The sequence below is a fragment of the Austrofundulus limnaeus genome, unplaced genomic scaffold, assembly GCF_001266775.1.
Source record: "Austrofundulus limnaeus strain Quisiro unplaced genomic scaffold, Austrofundulus_limnaeus-1.0 Scaffold13, whole genome shotgun sequence".
Lineage (NCBI taxonomy): Eukaryota > Metazoa > Chordata > Actinopteri > Cyprinodontiformes > Rivulidae > Austrofundulus > Austrofundulus limnaeus.
The window spans coordinates 1,517,664-1,536,821 of record NW_013952415.1 but is presented as its reverse complement, the minus strand read 5'-3'; the positions used below and the strand labels follow the sequence as shown (position 1 = coordinate 1,536,821).

The window sequence follows — 19,158 nt, the reverse complement described above, 5'->3', positions numbered from 1 at the left end:
CATCAGCTCTGCTTCTGTTTCAATAAGATACCAGCAGACCTTTTTTTTAATATTATTATTATTTTGAGATTAACAGAGTTAGGAGCCATCTAAGTTGCAATTATACACACACCCTAATGAGCTTAATTGTCTAATAGTTGCAACACGAGAGAAGTAACGGAGCGCACAGTGATTAGTGACTTCACAGAGCTCGGTGTCAGAYCAAAGACTAAAGATTTTAACCCATTAAAATAATTCCAGTGAAACATTGTGCTGACAGTCATAAGCTGTTGTAAATGAGCTTCAGTAACACTGTGATTAATTAGACAAACATAATTCAGCATAATGCAGCCCAGACTGATGTCCTGTGAGTTACAATGTTACAGTGAACGATGGGGTTATGTCAGGTTAGAWGGAGGTTCGATGGTGGGGTTCAGAATGGATTTAGGGGTCCAGTCTACATCCGAAGATGCGGAAGTAAAGTAAATCAAAGTTTTAAATACAGATTGATGCTATTCCTATGCAGCTCTATCCAAATGAAACACACAAAATAGATGTTAGTTCCTGTTGTAAATGGGGTCTTAAAGGGTCTTCAATTTATACAAAATCCGTTTTTAGTCGTTAAATATGTTTTGTTGTTTAACTTGGAGTCTTTAGGAAATTAGGAGTGCAGAAAATTAGAATTTAGTCCCYCCCAMTGCTGCAAAGATAGCTTTATATTCTCTTTGGGTCATATTTTTTTCCACCCAATTAGTTTTCTTTAATTTTTATTACATTTTCTGAACTATAACATAAAATTATTTGTGACAGAACCTCTAAATAAGGTCTGGATTTATCAACTACAGGGTGGTCATCTTCATTCTCCTCTGACATTTTTTCCCTTGTAGATATTTATTAATTAATTAATGTTTTAATGAAATGCTTCTGTGCTTCAAGAAGCAGGAGGCGTGTGGGGGTTAAAGAAGCAGCCTCAAAACGAGTTGCTTTGAGACACTTCTCAGAAAAGATGAAAAAGAGGGGCTGGTAAAGTTACCACAAGGAGGAATTCAGAACAAAGGATAGCAGTTCTACTTTATAATTGAATCATTTAAATGTCAAAAAATAAGGATTTAAAAACATGATCTGTTTCCTTTAAGGTGGATAAGGAGGGAGATGRCTTCTCAAATGTCTGAGGTTGGGTTTCTGGCTTAAGTTGCTTCATATAAATTAGATTAAATTTAATAAGATTGATTCAACAATTGCAGAGTTTGAAGAGTCATGTCAGACACATTTCATAGTGTACTAATTGCCATTATGGTTTTGAACCAAAACAGATCTCAACTTTTGCTTTGCAAGATTTGTAAACATCTTGTTTGTGCTGGAAGAATCAGAAGGGTATAGTGCATGCAATAGAAAGTGGCAGAAAAAGGACTAAAGACAGCATTTTTAACAAAGCATGATGGATATGCCACAAAAGAGCAGATTAAAGAATTATATTTTTTAATTAACATGCTAACAAGACTACAAAATTGCAAAAAAAATTGAAATAAAATAGCTGTTCTGCAAACAAGCAACGCTTCAAACACATATCAGTCATAAGTTCCATAAAGGTGCACATCGGACTTACACAAAAATTATTAATAATATTCATTATTCAATTATCAAAATGTAAAATCTTCAGTGCAGTCATTATCCTTTGGTTTGATGGCAGTGATTCAGAAATGTGTAACAGGTGAGAAAGACTGAAAGGACTGTGTCTTGTTCACACTTTGTTTTCATCCCCATCAGTGTGTGGAACAGGAACACGCCACACGCTGAGGGCAGCTAGAGTCCTGAATGTATCAGAGATCTTGTTAAAACAAGAATAAACATAAGCTCTTATTTGCACCACCGCTCTGTGTTTAACACGGCTGTGTTTGAGAGCAGGAGGGGTCCTGTAGGAGTCGATGAAGTGCCACAGGTAGTGATTCCCTGAGCAGCTGTTATAACGACAGCAGCAGACAACATTCAGCCAGCTCATAGCTGCAGCTGTCCATCGTGAACAGGAGGAATGGAGGTTTTACCAGAGCTTTTCTCAAATGTGGACAGAATAACAGGTGCAGGTCCTGCAGCACAACCCTTTCTTCTTCTCCTAACTGCTAAGGATGAATGCTGTGGACGCTATGAAGAAGCGGTTGCATCCGAAAAAGATGGAGGAAGAAGTAATACTCAAACTTACTGTCCATTGTGGGATTCTCAGCTATTTTTATCTGCAACGGGTGATGCCACAAACCTAGAGGAGAACCCTAACAGTGGAGTCCAAGAACARGAGGTCTCATCATTCTTCTTTCTGCTTGTTTCATGTTCCACCTGCCACACAGACACTCCCTCACAGCACTCACTGTCATTGTTCCTGCTTTCCTTTGTGGTGCATCGGTTGACTCTGTCTCTACCTTTTTTTGTAAATCAAGTGTCAAACCACCATTGGCAGTGCTCTGCACCCTCAGGGAGCTCCTCATACATCACAAAAGGAGTTGGCAGTGCGGGCAGCTCAGCTACTGCTGCAGCACTGTCCTCTCATGGAGGTGGATCTCAATATGTGAGAGGCTGGTCAGTAATCTCATTCCTAAAGGGGCAAACTGGTTAGGCAAGAAGGTCGCAAAGGAGTAAATGATGGTTATTGGTGGATTTGGGATGCATGTAGCACTCGAGTCACATGACTTGGACTCAAGTCACTAATATTATGACTTTCGATTTGACTTGAAAAATGCTCAGCGACTCGTGACTTGCCTTGGACTTTTACATCAATGACTTGGGACTTGACTTGGACTTTTACAGCAGTGACTTGGGACTTGACTTGGACTTTTACACCAATGACTTGGGACTTTACTTGGACTTTTACACCAGTGACTTGGGACTTGCCCTGGACTTTTACACAAATGACTTGGGACTTGCCTTGGACTTTTACACCAATGACTTGGGACTTGCCTTGGACTTTTACAGCAATGACTTGGGACTTGACTTGGACTTTTACACCACTGACTTGGGACTTGCCTTGGACTTTTACAGCAATGACTTGGGACTTGCCTTGGACTTTTACACCAATGACTTGGGACTTGACTTGGAATTTTACACCAGTGACTTGGGACTTGACTTGAATCTTTACACCAATGACTTGGGACTTGCCTTGGACTTTTACAGCAATGACTTGGGACTTGACTTGGACTTTTACACCACTGACTTGGGACTTGCCTTGGACTTTTACAGCAATGACTTGGGACTTGCCTTGGACTTTTACACCAATGACTTGGGACTTGACTTGGAATTTTACACCAGTGACTTGGGACTTGACTTGAATCTTTACACCAATGACTTGGGACTTGACTTGGGCTTTTACACCAGTGACTTGGGACTTGACTTGGACTTGATCCTGTTTACTTGAAAAGACTTGATATTTTAACCAAAATCTAAAATTTTAAAACACATTATTAATAATGTGGACCCTAATAATTAATTTCACTCATTCCGTATTAACAAAGGCAGACTGTCCCCCCCCACACACACATGTTAGTGCGTGAGCTGCAGCACAGCAAATCAAATGAACCCGATTTAAAAAACATAGAAAACTACAGTTCAAAGGAAGCTTATTTTTGCAGCTCACTTTATTTGAACTGTGCAGTAGGTGCAATTTTAAAATGACTTTTTAAAATAGTTTCTAAATTGAGCTGCATGTTTCATCACAACTTGAGATAAATACAGATTTAAAAAAGAGCATATGGTCTATTATTTACATATAACTGCAACGTTGTGTAAAATTACTCAAAAAAACTTGTTTAAGAGTTTGACTTTGGACACTTGACTGTTGCCTGTTTTGACTTGAAACTTGACTCTGACTTAAATGTCTTTGCTTGAAACTTGACTCGTGTTGACTTATAAAACAATGACTTGTTCCCACCTCTGCCACGTAGCCTCTTATCCATTTGAAACACGGGTCGCCTGACGGATCTACTTAAGCCATTATCCTCTTTTGCTAGATGGCATTATGCTCAGAGACAAAAAGCATCAGACGAAGGTTGTGGACCGGTTCTGCCTCAGGCATCCCCCTCTCTTTAAGGCTTCTAAAATGTCTGGGGAGTAATACATGAAGGTAGCTTCATCACTTCCTGTGATACATCACACAAAGGATTTTCTTCTTGTGCAGTCCTGCAGCAACACCTTTTGCTCAGCGTTTGACCAAGTGATAAAGATTTTTATTCATGRGGTGTGCCCTGGCGTAGTAGTTGCATACCCCCACCCCCTTTTTCTTTAAATGGCCTAAGTCAGACGGCTGGGATGTGTGGTGGGTTTTGCTCAGCTGGAGTAGATGTGGGGTAGAATTTCAGGGAGCTGCAGCAGCTGAAAAAAAGCTTTTCAAAACTACAACCTGTGAATTAGTGTGCTGAGACCCCAGGAATATGCTCCGTTCTTGGAGTGGCAAGAAAAATGTTGTAACTATGTGTGTGTGTTACACATTTTGTAAAAGCAAATACGTTTTATATTTATTTATTTTGTATTCCAACACTGTTTATAAAACTGCTTCTTGGAACGATTGAAAAAAAAATTTGAGTACTTGATAAGCACTATGCGTATGTTGGACTGTAACACATGCATGCTAAGTAAAGAGCAAAAAAAAATAGAAAAGAAAATTAAGATCTCTTGTAAGCAAATTATAAATAAAAAGACCGTTTTCATTTGGTCCTATATAAACAAACATTTTCCAGATCACAGCTTTTTAATTATTCTAAATCCTCATTGTCTCATTGTGCCACCATCTGCCAAACACTTGTATGCAGTGGAAGTATAGAAAATAAAGTTTGGCCTACATAAAATGAGCCGAATGATCAAAAAAAAAAAAAAAACAGTTACCTCAGAGCTTTGTGTAAATTGTCCTTGATTATAATATTGCGAGACACTGAGCACAAGGCTAATGTTATTGAGTTTTAAATAGAATTAGTTTTCAGAAGCTATGAATAAAATGCTAATGATTGCATTTGGGATGTACTGTAAAGAGCTATGGGGGCCACACTGGCTGTCTCATCTAATGAGAGAACAGAGAGGCACAGCGTGGCAAGAGAAAGATCAAAAATTCATGGGAGGATGCAGCAGAAGTGGCACACTCTTCGCTGCCCGGGCTTTCCTTGCCTTTAAAACTGGAGACTGAAAAGCTTTTCACAGTTTCACATCCCGTCGGTGTCTTTGGTTCCACGTTGTGTAATGTACGGCCGGTACCGCGGGCATTTCTCTCAATCACGCTTTAAAGTCTGAGCAATACGTTTAGGCAAACAATGTTCAGCTTTTGTCTTGGTGTGCTGGAATTATTCAAGCGCGTTCATAACACTCCAGTCAATTATCTGCCCTTCATACAGTAAGAAAAAATAGTTAGCAGTGGCAAACTGTTTTTCACTTTTTACTTCAAATCAATTGAGACTTTCGAGGCGATTAAATGTATTGATTTAAAGATTTTTCTATGCAATGTTGCACAGTAAAGTGAGGCACAAAGTCTGAGCTTTTCAGTTTTACAGGGTTTATTGTTAAATCCTTAAAACAACAAATCTTTTCAAACCAATCTAAAATAATTATTAATTACTATTATAAGTCCAATAGCAGCACACTTTTTTTCTCATTTCTTTGAGGAAAACAGTGCATTACATATGTTTGCAATAAACAAAATCGATTTCGATAATGCTAAATAGTGACAATTCATTTTAAAATAGTTGAAATTGTCTTTTTTTTTTTTTACCAGTATTAATATTTATAAATACATCAAACTAAAGCTAACCTTTTCTATTTTCCCCTTTACGCCTGCACCTCTTCAGTTTTACCACCATCACTTTCTTCTTATCTTTGTGATCTTTTCACTTTCAACACATCCCTCGAGGGGCCATTAACACACTCGTCACAATGTCAGTCATCTTAGAGGGCAATTTTACCAACTGTCAAATTTAAACYAGCAGAGAAGAAAAACATGAAATCCAGATTTCACGTATGACAGACAGGTATTATGTGTGCGCGCAGCCGCAGGTGCGTTCTCCAGAAGCCAGCGCCYTGAGATGAGAGGTTTACTCAACAACGGTGTCTAAATTTCTGCATGCAGACAAGAATTGTTAAGTATAGGGAATAAATGGCCCGTGCTGACCCGTTCCTCCACAGAGGTGAAGACCGATGTTAACTTTCAACAACCTGTGTAAGCAAATTTTATGGAGAGCTGACTAAGCTGTCCTTTAGTCATTATTTGGTCTTAAAATGCAGTATTTACTGGAAAAGCATGTGTACCCTTTTGAGGTATGGTGCACCTGATGAATAATGAAACACTCCTGAATTAATACTATTTATCTTCACACTGAAAGTGATTCTAATAAAGATAAAAGGAGAAAAAAAAACAGGCTTGCAGTRTAGCTATTCTAAACGTGTCTCAAGATGATTGATTAGTAAATTAGTTGGTTTTAAAAAAGTTTATTCTAATGTGCATGGTTTTAGATCAAAACCACAAAAATGGTAAAAATATGGACACTGTGTTTCAAACTCAATCACTACATTACAAATCATTAAACTGAATTTATTATATGAGTCAGTGATGTCTTCAACTTTGCCTCTCAACAACTCTTTTTTCAAAAAAAAAAAAAAATTAAAAAATGACATACTGTGGCATATTTACATCAAAGGAAAATCAAATACTAGACATTCTCTCCTGCTACTCTTCCAACATGTATTATGTGGTTTGGAAACTGTGGTTTCTTTGTTCAACAAGTAAAATGCAAATAATAATTGTCTCTACTAGAACAACAGCAAAAGTCAGAAGGTTATGTTTTTGTCCAGAAACCATGATGCTGCCCTTAAAGTTATCATATCACGCTTTTATATCCTTCTTTTTCACTTCTTTTTCCTTCTTTTTTTAAGTATGCTATAGCTAGTTAAATTAAACTTTTAACTAAATTAAATATGAACATGTGAACCAACCAGAAAAGTGAGAATGCACACTTCCATTCTGTGTGCATGCATTTTTTTTTATTTTTGTATTTTTTTTCTAACTTAAGCCATCTTGTGAAAAGTCTGATAAAAATCTGCCATTTTCCAGACTAATAAACCAGAAGAAGATTAATTTAAGTTCAGGCCTGTTTGTATATCAATATTACATTCAAGCAAAACATTTTTATTGGTAGAAAGTAACATTTATAAATTTATATACAGTATGTAGATTCACAGCATGTTTACTGAGCCACAATAATAATGCAGTAACATATATTAGATTTAAAATAATTACCTTCAACAGGTTACTGATTTATCACAAGACTAAGAAAAAGACACATGGGTCGACCAACCACGTGCACTTTTAATCACCCCTACAATCGAGAATTATCAATTACCATAGTACGCACGTTAACACGTTTGTTTTAGCGACAAAAAAGCTGGAGCATCTACAAACACCACATAAAAGACACACAAACTCCACATAAAAAGGTTTTCACAGCCCAGGTTTGAAGAGAGGATCCTGTGAGGTGACACTGTTAACCACTATGTTATTGAGCAGTCAGTCTGTGCATCTTTGGTAAAATCAATTCCTTTACAAAGCTAGCTGGGAGATAAAAGAAAACATGTTTTCAGCCAAGACGGTGGTATCATTTTTTTTCTTCTTCTTTCAGTGAAGAAGTACTCGCTCTAATCTGGAGCATTTGCTCTGACCTCTTTAGGAGCTGCTTACTGTTTCCTGTCATCCCATTTAAATCCAGCCTGTAGCTGCAAGGAAAGGACACAGATTGGTATGAATAATGCGTCCTGGCAACTGACGTGGCTCAAAGCCTGGCAAAATGAAGTCATAATTGGGATCTTGAGTGCCATAAAAAAACATGTAGAAAACCTTGCAAGTACAAGTTTCCCCAACAAATACTTAAAAATTTAAATCGTACAGCTTAAAACTGAATATATTTATTTAAAAATTCTTAACTGACATCACACTCCCGACATAAAGTATTAGACTTTCTTCTTATGATTATTTTATGATTTTCTAAAAAGGGCTGTGCAGTGTTTACAGATGACATCATGCATCAGTAAGTATAGTCATTGCATCATAAAACTGTACTCTCCTATCCCCCATGCTTACAGTTATTGTTTTGTTTTTTTTTCATTTTTATTTAGGGAACGTTCTTAATGAAGATGCTCTCATGTTTACATTTCTGTTTGAAAAAATACATCAGACATTTAGAGTGAAATGTTGCACGATAAATCTGTATTTATAAATGAGGTAATTTTGATAAAAACTTGACTTTAAGCACATTATCCACCTAATCCTCTGCTCACTTAAAGATAACAAATGTGCTGATGTATCAGCTATACTTATATTTAATTGGTTAGAAGGAAAAGTAATAATAGCAGCAGAATGCCTCCAAGTTTGAGCCTAAATTGGTGTTTCGTTCTTCTGTTTTTCTCTGCCACCTGCAAGCCGAGTGAGCTCTGGACTCACTATGTGGCCGGGCTCCTGTGGAGCGCATGCTCAACCTGGCACGCAGGCACATCTTGACATAAGCCTTCAGTTTTGATATTAAGGCTCATGCCTTTCAATTCATACAGTTAAATTTAAAACAAGGGTGGAGGGAGATATTGTAGGAATAATGGGATTATGAGAGATGCACACCCTGACTTTGAAGCAAACCGTCTGCCTGACTGTTTTCTGCATGAAGGAGGGAACATTTATCCAAAACATTTGCCAATTTAAAGTCATTATCATTTCCCAAAGCCATTAAATGTCGACATGTGTCGTGATCAGCTTCAGCTCATCAGTTAAAAACAGCTTTGTTGCGTTGTAAATGAACAGAAACCACTCGTAAAGGTGCTCCTTTCGGACATTTTTGCACACTGGACTGTGCAAGATAAAACCTTCCATGCTCACTTTGCTACCCATGTGCTTGGTTTTCTTAATGTTATTTTTTTTATAATGAAGAGCTTCAGAAGATTCTCAGCAGAGCACAAAAGCCTCAAATATCACATCGTTCCTCACCATGGCTAGTGGCACGATGCCACCCAGGTCCTGCGGTGCTAGACGGATGAGGGTCTGCACCTCGGTGGTCAGGGTGCGGGTGAGTGGATACTCCACCTGCCATGTCACCTCCCGGCTCCCCTGAGTCACCATTAAACCGTTCACCTCCAGGTCTATCTGCAGCACTCGCTGGTATCCCACTGCTTCCACTCTGCAGAGGAGGAAAAAAAGGAGACAATGTCAAAAAAGAGGGAAAATTAGACAAAAAAGAGCAAGAAAAAGAAGCGAAAGTAGATATGTAACCCCTCAGAGAAGCCCGACGAATCAGGCAAGATCGTAAAAAAGATTGCTTCAAAAGAAGTGAGGAGGGTAAGAGAATAAAAACACTGTGAGCAAGAAAGAAAAACAAAATAGAGACATTCAAATGAAGAAACATCAGTCGCAGTGTTGGTGTTGCTTTTTTTTTCCGGTCTGAAGGAAACATGCACCAACAAGTAGTTTATGAGAAGAGAAACGTTGCACACTGCTCCCTGTGGATATTGTGCAGGATGTGGTATTTTTTTTTAAATAAAACCCTAAACAACACATGCTTCATCTACAATCTGATCTCAATCTAATCGCGTCACCGTTGATATTCATTCTCAGATCCACCTAAAACCATCATGTTGTAAGGAAGAAAAAGCAATTTATTTTTTTCCTCCCATTGCAATACAATTTGTCTTTCTCAGAGATTGCCCGGGCCAAGCAAATAATTTTCTGTCAGCTGATGCAGATGCAAGCAAAGCAGAAAAACAATGAATGCAAAATAATTTCCTCCAAACTTATTTGATTTGCTGAATGCTTGGTTTGTTTGAGCCAATGCCTTTCCCTTAGGTGTCAAAGTCAAAACTCAATGCAATGTTTTTTCCCCCAACAATGAGATACAGATATATAGTCTGTCTGAAAAGAAAAAATAAAAATAAAATCACTYTTCATACTTGGGGATTTTAAAGTGACTCACTGAGGAATGTGTTCATGGTTGCAAACACAGCTGCTTTAGAGCAAAAGGAAAACAAAAACATCAATTTAAATATACTGAATAGTTTCAACCAATAAATAAGCAAGGATACATTTAAAAAATACATCTATTTCTCTTTGAGTTTAGATTATGGACTGCTTTAAAGAGTCACACAATAAAAAAAAGTTGAGAAAAGTGCAAACTGAGAAGAGCAAGACGTTGTTAGGGCAGAGATAAGATCTAAGATTTTCATTAAACATATTTTGGGCGAGCCTGCCTTTAAGTCTCCCTCAGCTCCACTCGTCTGTTCACACTTTAGAAGCTAGCCTCACATCAAAGTGCAGATTTAAAGATGCACTGTTAATAAGCAGGGTATGAGAGAGCAGTTTTGGGAGCTGAAAGTCTGTGCGGATCAGGGGTGGCACAAAAAGTTATTCTAGGTCAGTCGGAAAAGGTTTGGGATTAGTGCTTGAAAATGTTTCTTTTTACTGATTGCAAACAAACTAAAATGTTGGTGATRGCAGGTAAACATCACGTCTGCACCAACCTGGGGCCCGTTTCTCTAAAGTCAGATTTAAAAATCTAGGATATCAGCTGTAAACTGAGCTTGAACAAGCCTTCAACTTAAAACAGTTGTGATCTGTTGCTCTAATATCAAGCTGAGTGAGGAAGACCACCTGGCGTGGGTGTGTGTGTGTGTGGGGAGGGGGGGATATTTTTTAACACAGGGCATGGATAATCTGATATAACTATATTTACTCTAATATTTAAAGGGGGAAAAGAATACATTTAATAGTTGTAAGAAACACTGATTTCTGATTAGACACTACAATAATTAGCCATCCAAAAAAAGTTTAAAATACTAGATTATACTGTGAATCTTTTCAAATAATAATAATTAATAATATGCAGTTTGACAGTTACACTTGATAAGACATCTTGAGATAAAGAAAACATTTTACGCTATAAGATTAATAATCCATCATATTCTGATCTTCCTTAGTGTATCAGTCTCAAAACAAGATCAAAAATACKTTTTGGCTGATATAAAAGATGGACACTTTATGCAGTGAAGTGACTGCCTACTGCTCAGAAACATTACAAGATTAAATAAGCTCCACTTTAGACCTGGTCATGAAAACATTCGTGCTTCCTCAAACATGCAACTGATTCAAAGTTTAATTAATTCAGGTTAACGCCAAAATCCCAGCCTAATCACTTATCTTAGATTTGTGCAACAGGCATCTGGTCCAGAAGTGAGCAATTCAAAGTTTCTTTTGTATAGTTAAAAATAGTTTGACTAAAACATGATGTAGAATCTTAATCAACCAAAGAAATACAGTAAGTTTTTAAGAATGTAAAAAAAGCCCCAGAATCACATACACAAAAAGTACTGACTGGACTGAAAGCTATAGGYTTTATCTTACAGCAGGAGATTTTTGCAGATGTCAGAAGCTAAGTGATGATGTTCTCCCCTCACACAAACCAATTTTTATTTACTTATTTTTTTTGTTTCATGTCAAAATTGTGGACTAAAACAAGAGGAAACTTTGAATTCGTTATAGAACATTGAAGAGATTTCAACCAGGAAGCCAGCATTAAATGCCTGCAGCACACCTTTTACCCCAAATAAAACATGCAAAAAGTCAACTTTCTGTTGCAAATTTCCTAAAATAATGTTTTCTTTTCTTTTCTTTCCTTTTTTTCTTTTCTTTTTTAAATCAAATATTTAACCTACATACACATTTGTTGCAAAAATATGTTTTATGTGTTTTATTCTTACATTCATGTACAGAATAGCTTTTGGCACTTTATTGCACTAAGAAGAAGACAAAAAAAGAGTTTTTTTTGATAATTTCAAAGGAAAGTTCAACCTGCTTCACATCCATAGAAGCAAAAAGGCTGTTGGGCTGAAATATACAAAAATTGCAATGATAATAATAATCCTCATCTGTTAATTTCAAAGTACTCTTTACGGCAGGCGATAAAACTGGCTTTAAAAAGTGCAACTAAAGGATCATGGAGAGAAAGTGCTGAAAGCAAACATCTTATTCATTCTTGCAATAATTTGCTACATTTCTTGACAGATTTGTTTAATTTCTCGAGCATCATTCACTTGCTGCAGAACAAGTCCATTCATGTTTTTTTAAAATTCTGTTTCATAAATTCACAGTTTTTCTGAGTAAGAATTTCTAAATAGTGCCACGCGCTTGTATTCCCTACAACTTGGCAGCATGCAGAGCTCAGGGGTAGCGACTGCAGTGATTATGTAGTTTACGCTATTAGTGAGCAATTACAGCCAAATCAATTATCTGCAGAAGACATTCATGCTTTACAATAAAGCTGTGGATAATCAGAGCTTTTGTGCTGAACTGTACGATACAAATCTGCTCCTCTCCTTATTCAATCTGTCTATCTCTGTGTTGCTGTTTCTCCTTTTTTTCTTTTATTCTCACCCGCCTTTTCAACTTTTTCCTCTCGCTGACCTGCAGAGATTTGTTGCTCTCAATAGAGGGCAGTGCACTCTCTTTTCTTTCAGCCCATCATCCTGCACGCAGTTGGGATGATGAATGCCCGCAGTGCATCGGCTGGAGAGGTCAGTCTGTTTCTTCGCGTCTCATTAGGAACATGACTGCCTCATGTGCCCTTTCCTCAGCACAATTACCATACAATTTAATACACTCACTTGCAACTATCACTTCTCTCGCCTTGAGCTATGGTGGGAGGTGGGGATGACATAAAAAGGTGGACACAGAGACAGGAACAAATAACAGAGTAGAGAGAGGGTTAGAGAGGTTGAGATAAAAGCAGAGCCTCTGCTAGGATCATATAAGTGTCTGCTGCCAAAAATATAAAAGCAAATAATGACAATYCCCCGGTTTAACAGCAGGGTTTGGAGGTGAAACAAGGTGGAGAACCGGTCATGCCACTTCGAGGAGGCTTTCGAGCGATCTTCATTTGTCATTTGTTGAATAGGAAAAAAAAAACACAAACAGAGCAAGGTAAAGAGACCAACTCAAAGGAGAAAAAAATTCTCATTTTTTTTATTTTCCAAGATACATTTTAAWCATCCTTGTCACAACAAAGGGTACCTGAGTGAAAAGAAGTACAACAGAAAACAAAAAAAAGAGAGAGAGAAGAAAACACGGATGAAATTCCTTTTGTTCGCAAACAAGAAAATAAAAGTGGAGCTAAGAAACACAAAAGCCCTGTTAACCAGGCAATCGTGTTTTCCTCATTTCACTCTTAACACCTCTGTGGATATTAGGATGACAGAGAAGACAGTGAAAGAAAAGTCTGCTGTCTTTCCTGGAAACCCAAGGGGGGCTCTATTCATGCGCAGCAGTGATTTGGTTAGCACCAATAACAACAATACATCAAAGACCTAAATCTGTTTCAAAACACTGAACTGACAGCGAGTCTAGCAATAGAAAGTTTTTTCTTAGCCTGTATGCAGTACAGGATTACATAACACAACTCATTTATATCATTATGACCGCAGTTTTCCAGCCTGAGTGAGAGCATCCTGCAAATGGAATCTTTGACAAAAATAAGGGCAAAGGTTGGGTTTTTTGTGCCATCAGATTTCTTTAGTAAAGTGTTTTTTTTATTAAATTAAAATTGAAAAATTGTGGATGCAATTTGTATTTGTGAACGAGTACACACACACAAAGCATTCTGCGTTTGTGCACCGCGGGTCGGACCACAAAAAAAAAAAAAAAATAACAGGACATCTGCGTGGAAAACATTTTCCAAGGAGGATGTGATAAACCTGCTGGCTCGAGAAAAAAGCCGAAGCAGATGGAGAAATTGTGTGGACAACAGTGGACACAGCTGTCTTCGCCATAATTGAATTTTGACATGGGCGAGCAGCAGTCAGTCAAAAAGAAAAAAGGTGTGACGACAAGCTAGATAAGCGACACTCGTCGTCCATCTGCCCACGAATGAAGAGCCATCTCCTGTGTCCATGCCTCCTGTTTTAAACACATCCTCTGTTTCAGCGAGTCAGGGCTCGGTGTTGCTTTCTTTCATCAGTTGGAGGGAAGTCTTGAAACGGGTTCGATGAAAAGCCTGAAGATTTTGTCAGGACAACTCCGATTTGTCAAAGAGAAATTATGAACTGAGTGCTGAGTCAATCTGTTGGTTGTGTGCTCATTTTGCACGCACAACAAAAACTATTTTATATTTTTTGTTTGATAGGTTTTTTTTCAGTTGAGTTTGACAGAAGTTAGAATGATTTCAGTCTGAAGAATCAAACTAACCCTTACTGGGAAGGAAACTAGCGTTAAGCCATCTAAAACAACTCATACTTCGAAGATTTTACAACGTTGTTATGAATTTATTTGACATAACATAACTTTAGCATCAGACAGTTTTGTGGCAGGAGCGGAACCAGAGGAGTGACCAGGGTGGCAAGTGCCCCACCATCCCCACCTGATTGGCCACCCCAGATGCCACCCCCAAATGATTAACACGTAAGGTGGGGATTACATGTGGCATTTCAAAAATGGACAGTTAAAGCAAAATAGGAGTAAATACCTGGCAAGTCATTTCAAAATGGCTTATCCACCATGAGGCAGTGTCTATGTGTGTGTATATATAAACTCCTCAGACTTAAGAAGTCTCTTGGAGGAGAGACAAAACATTTTTTTCAACAAAGACAAACCCATGCGTAGGACCTACTCAACTTTTTTTTTTTTTTTAGATTTTTCTACTTGTAATATTGAGATGCATCAGAACAGCAACGAGAAAAGTTCCCCAAGAAAAATTCATGGGGACAGCCATGTAGCCACCATGTTAATTTTAAGATTTGACTGCACTATTATGTTTGTGACCCATAAATCATAGCCATGWAAATTTAGCTGTGGCCACGTTACATTTTTGATTAGCATTTAAAATTTGGTAAAATTGTTTGCTACCACRACACTAACTTTGAGTTTTGTTTGTCTAAAAATGGCTGAATTATAGCTCTTTGCAAAAGTAGCGTTAGTGGTGGGCTTGATATTGTGACTAGCATTCATTTTGGATCAGTTTTAGATGCAATTACAAAATTGTAGCTCACTATTTCTTAAAACAGCTCAATTGAAGACATTTGAAATTAGCTGTGGTGGTCATCTTAACTAGAGTTTTTTTTGTATGCACTGCAAAAAATGTCCACCTTACCAAGTTTTAAAATCTTATATCAGCCAAAAAGTCTTTTTGATCTTGTTTTGAGACTGATTTACTAAACAAGAACTGATTGTGTAAGACTAATAATCTTGTTTTCAGAATGTGTAAGATTATTTGTCTTGTAGCCTGAAAATTTGACTCAAATTAAGTCAAAAACTTCTGCCAATGCAGTAAGAAAATTTTGCTTGGTAAGATTCTTGAAATACTTGATTTGGCTCAAATTTTTCTTATTTCAAGAGTCTTACCATGTAAAAATTTCTTACTCCACTGGCAGAAATTTTTGACTTAATTTGAGTCAAATTTTCAGGCTAACAAGACAAATAATCTTACACYTTCTGAAAACAAAATTATTATTCTTACACAATCAGTTCTTGTTTAGTAAATCAGTCTCAAAACAAGATCAAAAAGACTTTTTGGCTGATATAAGGTTTTAAAACTTGGTAAGATGGACAGTTTTTGCGGTGTGTGCACCTTGGCCACCCCTGTGCTCCGTTTTGCAAAAAGTCCAGCTCCACTTCTTTTATGTAGCACAATTAACACAATTCATTTTGCACATTTTTGAATTAAATTCAGCTTCTATTTTACCAACCTTTACAACTATAAACATCTAAATCTTGTTTTAAGGCTTTTACTGATTTGTTTTACTTGTATTAGATCACTAGGTTGTAGTTTGTAGCTTCATCTGTCTGCGCTGGTATTTATTTTTATATGTAAAAAAGTGAACTCTGCAGATGATAAACTTTAAACACAATTAGCATTTGTTGACCTTTTCACAGAATCCTTTGTTGGCAGGATGTAAATGAATGTTTTGTTGCCTTCTACTTGTGTGATGACTTGAACGCAGCTGTTTTGAATATCCATACTTCACCTATACTCTTGAGCTGCAAAGCTGCACTGTAGTCTAGACGCCTCTCCAAACACGCTCCCAGTCAGAATCTAATTGGTCTGAAGATCTCGAGGGAAATCAGGTAACATCTCCAATGAATAAAATCTGGTTTCAACAGGAGCTCCATCTTCCTCTAACAATGGTGTGCTTTTAAAGGTCACTTTTATTCATCTAGTTCAGCAGGAGCAAGTGTAATGAGGTCATTTAGCCGACTGTAGACGGTCATTAGAATATTATGATTTATAAATCAGGATCTGGCATAGCAGAGGCCATAATTTGTGTGCATCACCAGGGAGTTCAAGCTCCTCTCTAAAGAGTTTCAGTATTTCAGGTTTTATTTCCGCCTGTCTTTGACGACAATGCTAATGAGAGCTTATTAAATTTAGAGGAAGTCGTCACTTGACACCCTCATCTTTACCCCCACAGGTGAARGGCAGACATAAGGTGCAAAATGGAACAGTTTGGGGAAAGGTGTTGGAGAAGTCGTTTGTCACAAGGAAAATACTGTGTTCAGCCAGCAGGTTCAGCGGCAGCTCTGTTGGGATCAGTAAAGGGCAATGAACGAGGAGGAGTTGCAAGAAAGAGAAACAGATAATTAAACAGAGTGAAAATAGCTAGTGTTTAAGTAATCACAATAAATTATTCCCAGAGGAAGGCTGACTGTGAACGATAAATACATTTTTGAAGCTTTTTTTGGTCCAGACCTTATGGTGTCTTGGTAGCTGGTGGCTATCGACATCGAATAGATGTGTCTTATGGAAATATAAAAGTCAGAAAATGAAAAAGACCATAAAATGAAAACATATTAAGGAGGCAGGTGAAACAAACTAACCAACATGAGGATGAGGGAGATTTCCTGCTGGATCTATCAAACCTTCAACGTCAGCTCTGTCTCTGTCAGTTCAGATTAGTTTGTTTTCATAGTAAGCTGGCCAAGTGCAAATAAAGGAGGGGTGGGGGGTGCAGAAGATATATAAAGCAGTAAAAGATATTTCACTTTTTTCCCCACTCCAAACTGCATTTAGGTCTGCCTCTTTTTTTCCTATATTTCCTGACAAAAAACACCCTTTGTTTTGTGTTGTTGCTGCCTCTCATCCTTCTTTCCTCCATCTCTGTGTTTACCTCGTCCTCTGCTTTTTTTTTACCATCCTTCTCTACATGCCCCCTCTTAACCCCCTCCCTACCTCCTTACCTTCCTCAACTGCCTGCTGGTCTATTTTCTTTCACTCCCCATTGCCACACTTTTTGTTATATTTCTCTCAAACCGTGTGTGAAATTAGAGGATCCGAGCGTCCTGCATGAAACAGATGTGGCTCCAGGCGTCAACCAATCAAACGGCGGTTTTGACACTCTGCAACAAAAAGCCAGTAAGAGCCTAAAACACAAACCCAGGAATCACAAAAATCTCCTAGAAAACTGAAAACAAGTTTCTAAAACTCTGCAATGATCTAGTGTTTTATTTGTCTGCTAAAGATGAGAAACATTTCAGTTTTTTCTCAATCGCCATACAAATAAGCATAAATACATATATGCCTATTTTTGTTTTGTTTTTTATATTTTAGTTAGTTTTAATGAAGTATGACATAAACAACAGCTTTCTTCTAAAATATGTCTGAAATAACCTGCATCGTGTTGCAACAATGTCAGACTAAACTTAAACCATTTTAAAAAAGACTTCAATGTATAAGATGTCTATAGCTCATCAAACACAGACTCTTCTGTCTCAGAATTGGGTTTGACATATTTTCATGTATTTGTCAGAATATTTCAACAAATGTCTCACAAAAACGCTGCTGGCAAATTAAATATGATCACTATTTTTAGTCAATGTGGTGATGCAGATGACACCTTCTGTCTGACAGACTTTTTGTTTTAAAAAAAAGTGCATCCACAATCTACAAGATCTCAACATTTACTTGATGAGTTTCTATGAGATTTTTTGTAAATAAATAAATAAATAAAAAATAAAAATAAAAATCATATTTGCCCCCAAAAGAGAATTGTCAAAGAGGTCATGTATTCTGTCATTTGTTTAAAAATTTTTAAAACAATAATGTACCATCAGGTTTACAAATTTAAGATACACTCTCATAGGGGCATTTTGTTCCAGAGGGTATTTTTGTTATACTTTAAACTTGTTTTGATCCAAATGTAGCCTGGTAAAAACCAGACCCTTGTCCTTCACTTTGCTTCGTACGAGGGTCTGGACTCGCGTCTAGAGAAGCGATTCTTGCTGGAGGCGTGGCCTCTGCTGAASTTTAAAATGATTGGATCTGTTGGCCGCGACATATGTCGCTGTGAAGGAGGCTAAGCTAAGAAGCTAACCGGAAATTGCGTGCGCTGTAAACAACCCTACTGAGAGGAGAGAAGTACCGAGCTGAATGAGACGGCTGTAAATGAGAGCTGCTGCTTTGTCAGACAAATTTAATTTAATTTGGAAGCCTTATCAACACAGACTGGCTTCATTCACTTCCTCCACTGCCGTATGCTAAAATAACTAGCAGACACTGCGCAGAAAATCAATGTCGTTCAAAACTCTGCCGCAGAACTGTGCAGAAAATTGATATTCTGTTCTCTGATTGGCCCGGATGAAAATTCTCCCAAAGAAATCCTTGTCTATGAGAGAAATGCCAGACGGCGTAGGGAAAGGGAAACTAGAAATGAGCGGAACTGTGTAGGAAGGCAAGGGCCAGGCTAATCCAAATGATGCAGGGATTAAAACTTGTGTTTGGCTTTGGGATTGGGTTTYGTTTTTAATTTTTTTTAACTTTATTTTTTTGCATTCTAATTGAAATTCAATACAAAGTAAATCAGGCAAACTGGTTTGAAGTGTTAATTTTCTGTCTTCCCTGAAGTCCCAACAATGAATCTTTTAGATATTTTGAGTCTGATTAACTGAGATTTAGTTACAGTTTTATATCTTGTTGGTTGTAGTCATTCACTTTAAACAGTAAGAGAATCAAAAAACCTCTATGTAACACGTACCTCGCTCCAGCAGTATAAACATAATAATTTATACAGCGGGTAAAATAAGTACTGAATACGTCACCATTTTTCTCAGTAAAAATATTACTAGAGGTGCTAATGACATGAAATTTTCACCAGATGTCGGTAACAACCCAAGTGATCCATACATACAAAGAAATCAAACCATAAATG

The 19,158-nt window shown here is 37.5% G+C and overlaps 1 protein-coding gene across 1 annotated transcript in view; it reads right to left on the bottom strand.

Annotated features, from left to right (window-relative positions):
- si:dkey-112m2.1 (transmembrane protein 132C) overlaps nt 1–19,158 on the bottom strand; it is a gene marked incomplete at its 3' end in the record, with an annotated part of 152,621 nt that overhangs the window by 25,364 nt on the left and 108,099 nt on the right. Inside the window, 1 exon segment of the mRNA XM_014002430.1 lies at nt 8,969–9,158. Within this exon segment, the coding sequence (XP_013857884.1) occupies nt 8,969–9,158 (190 nt within the window).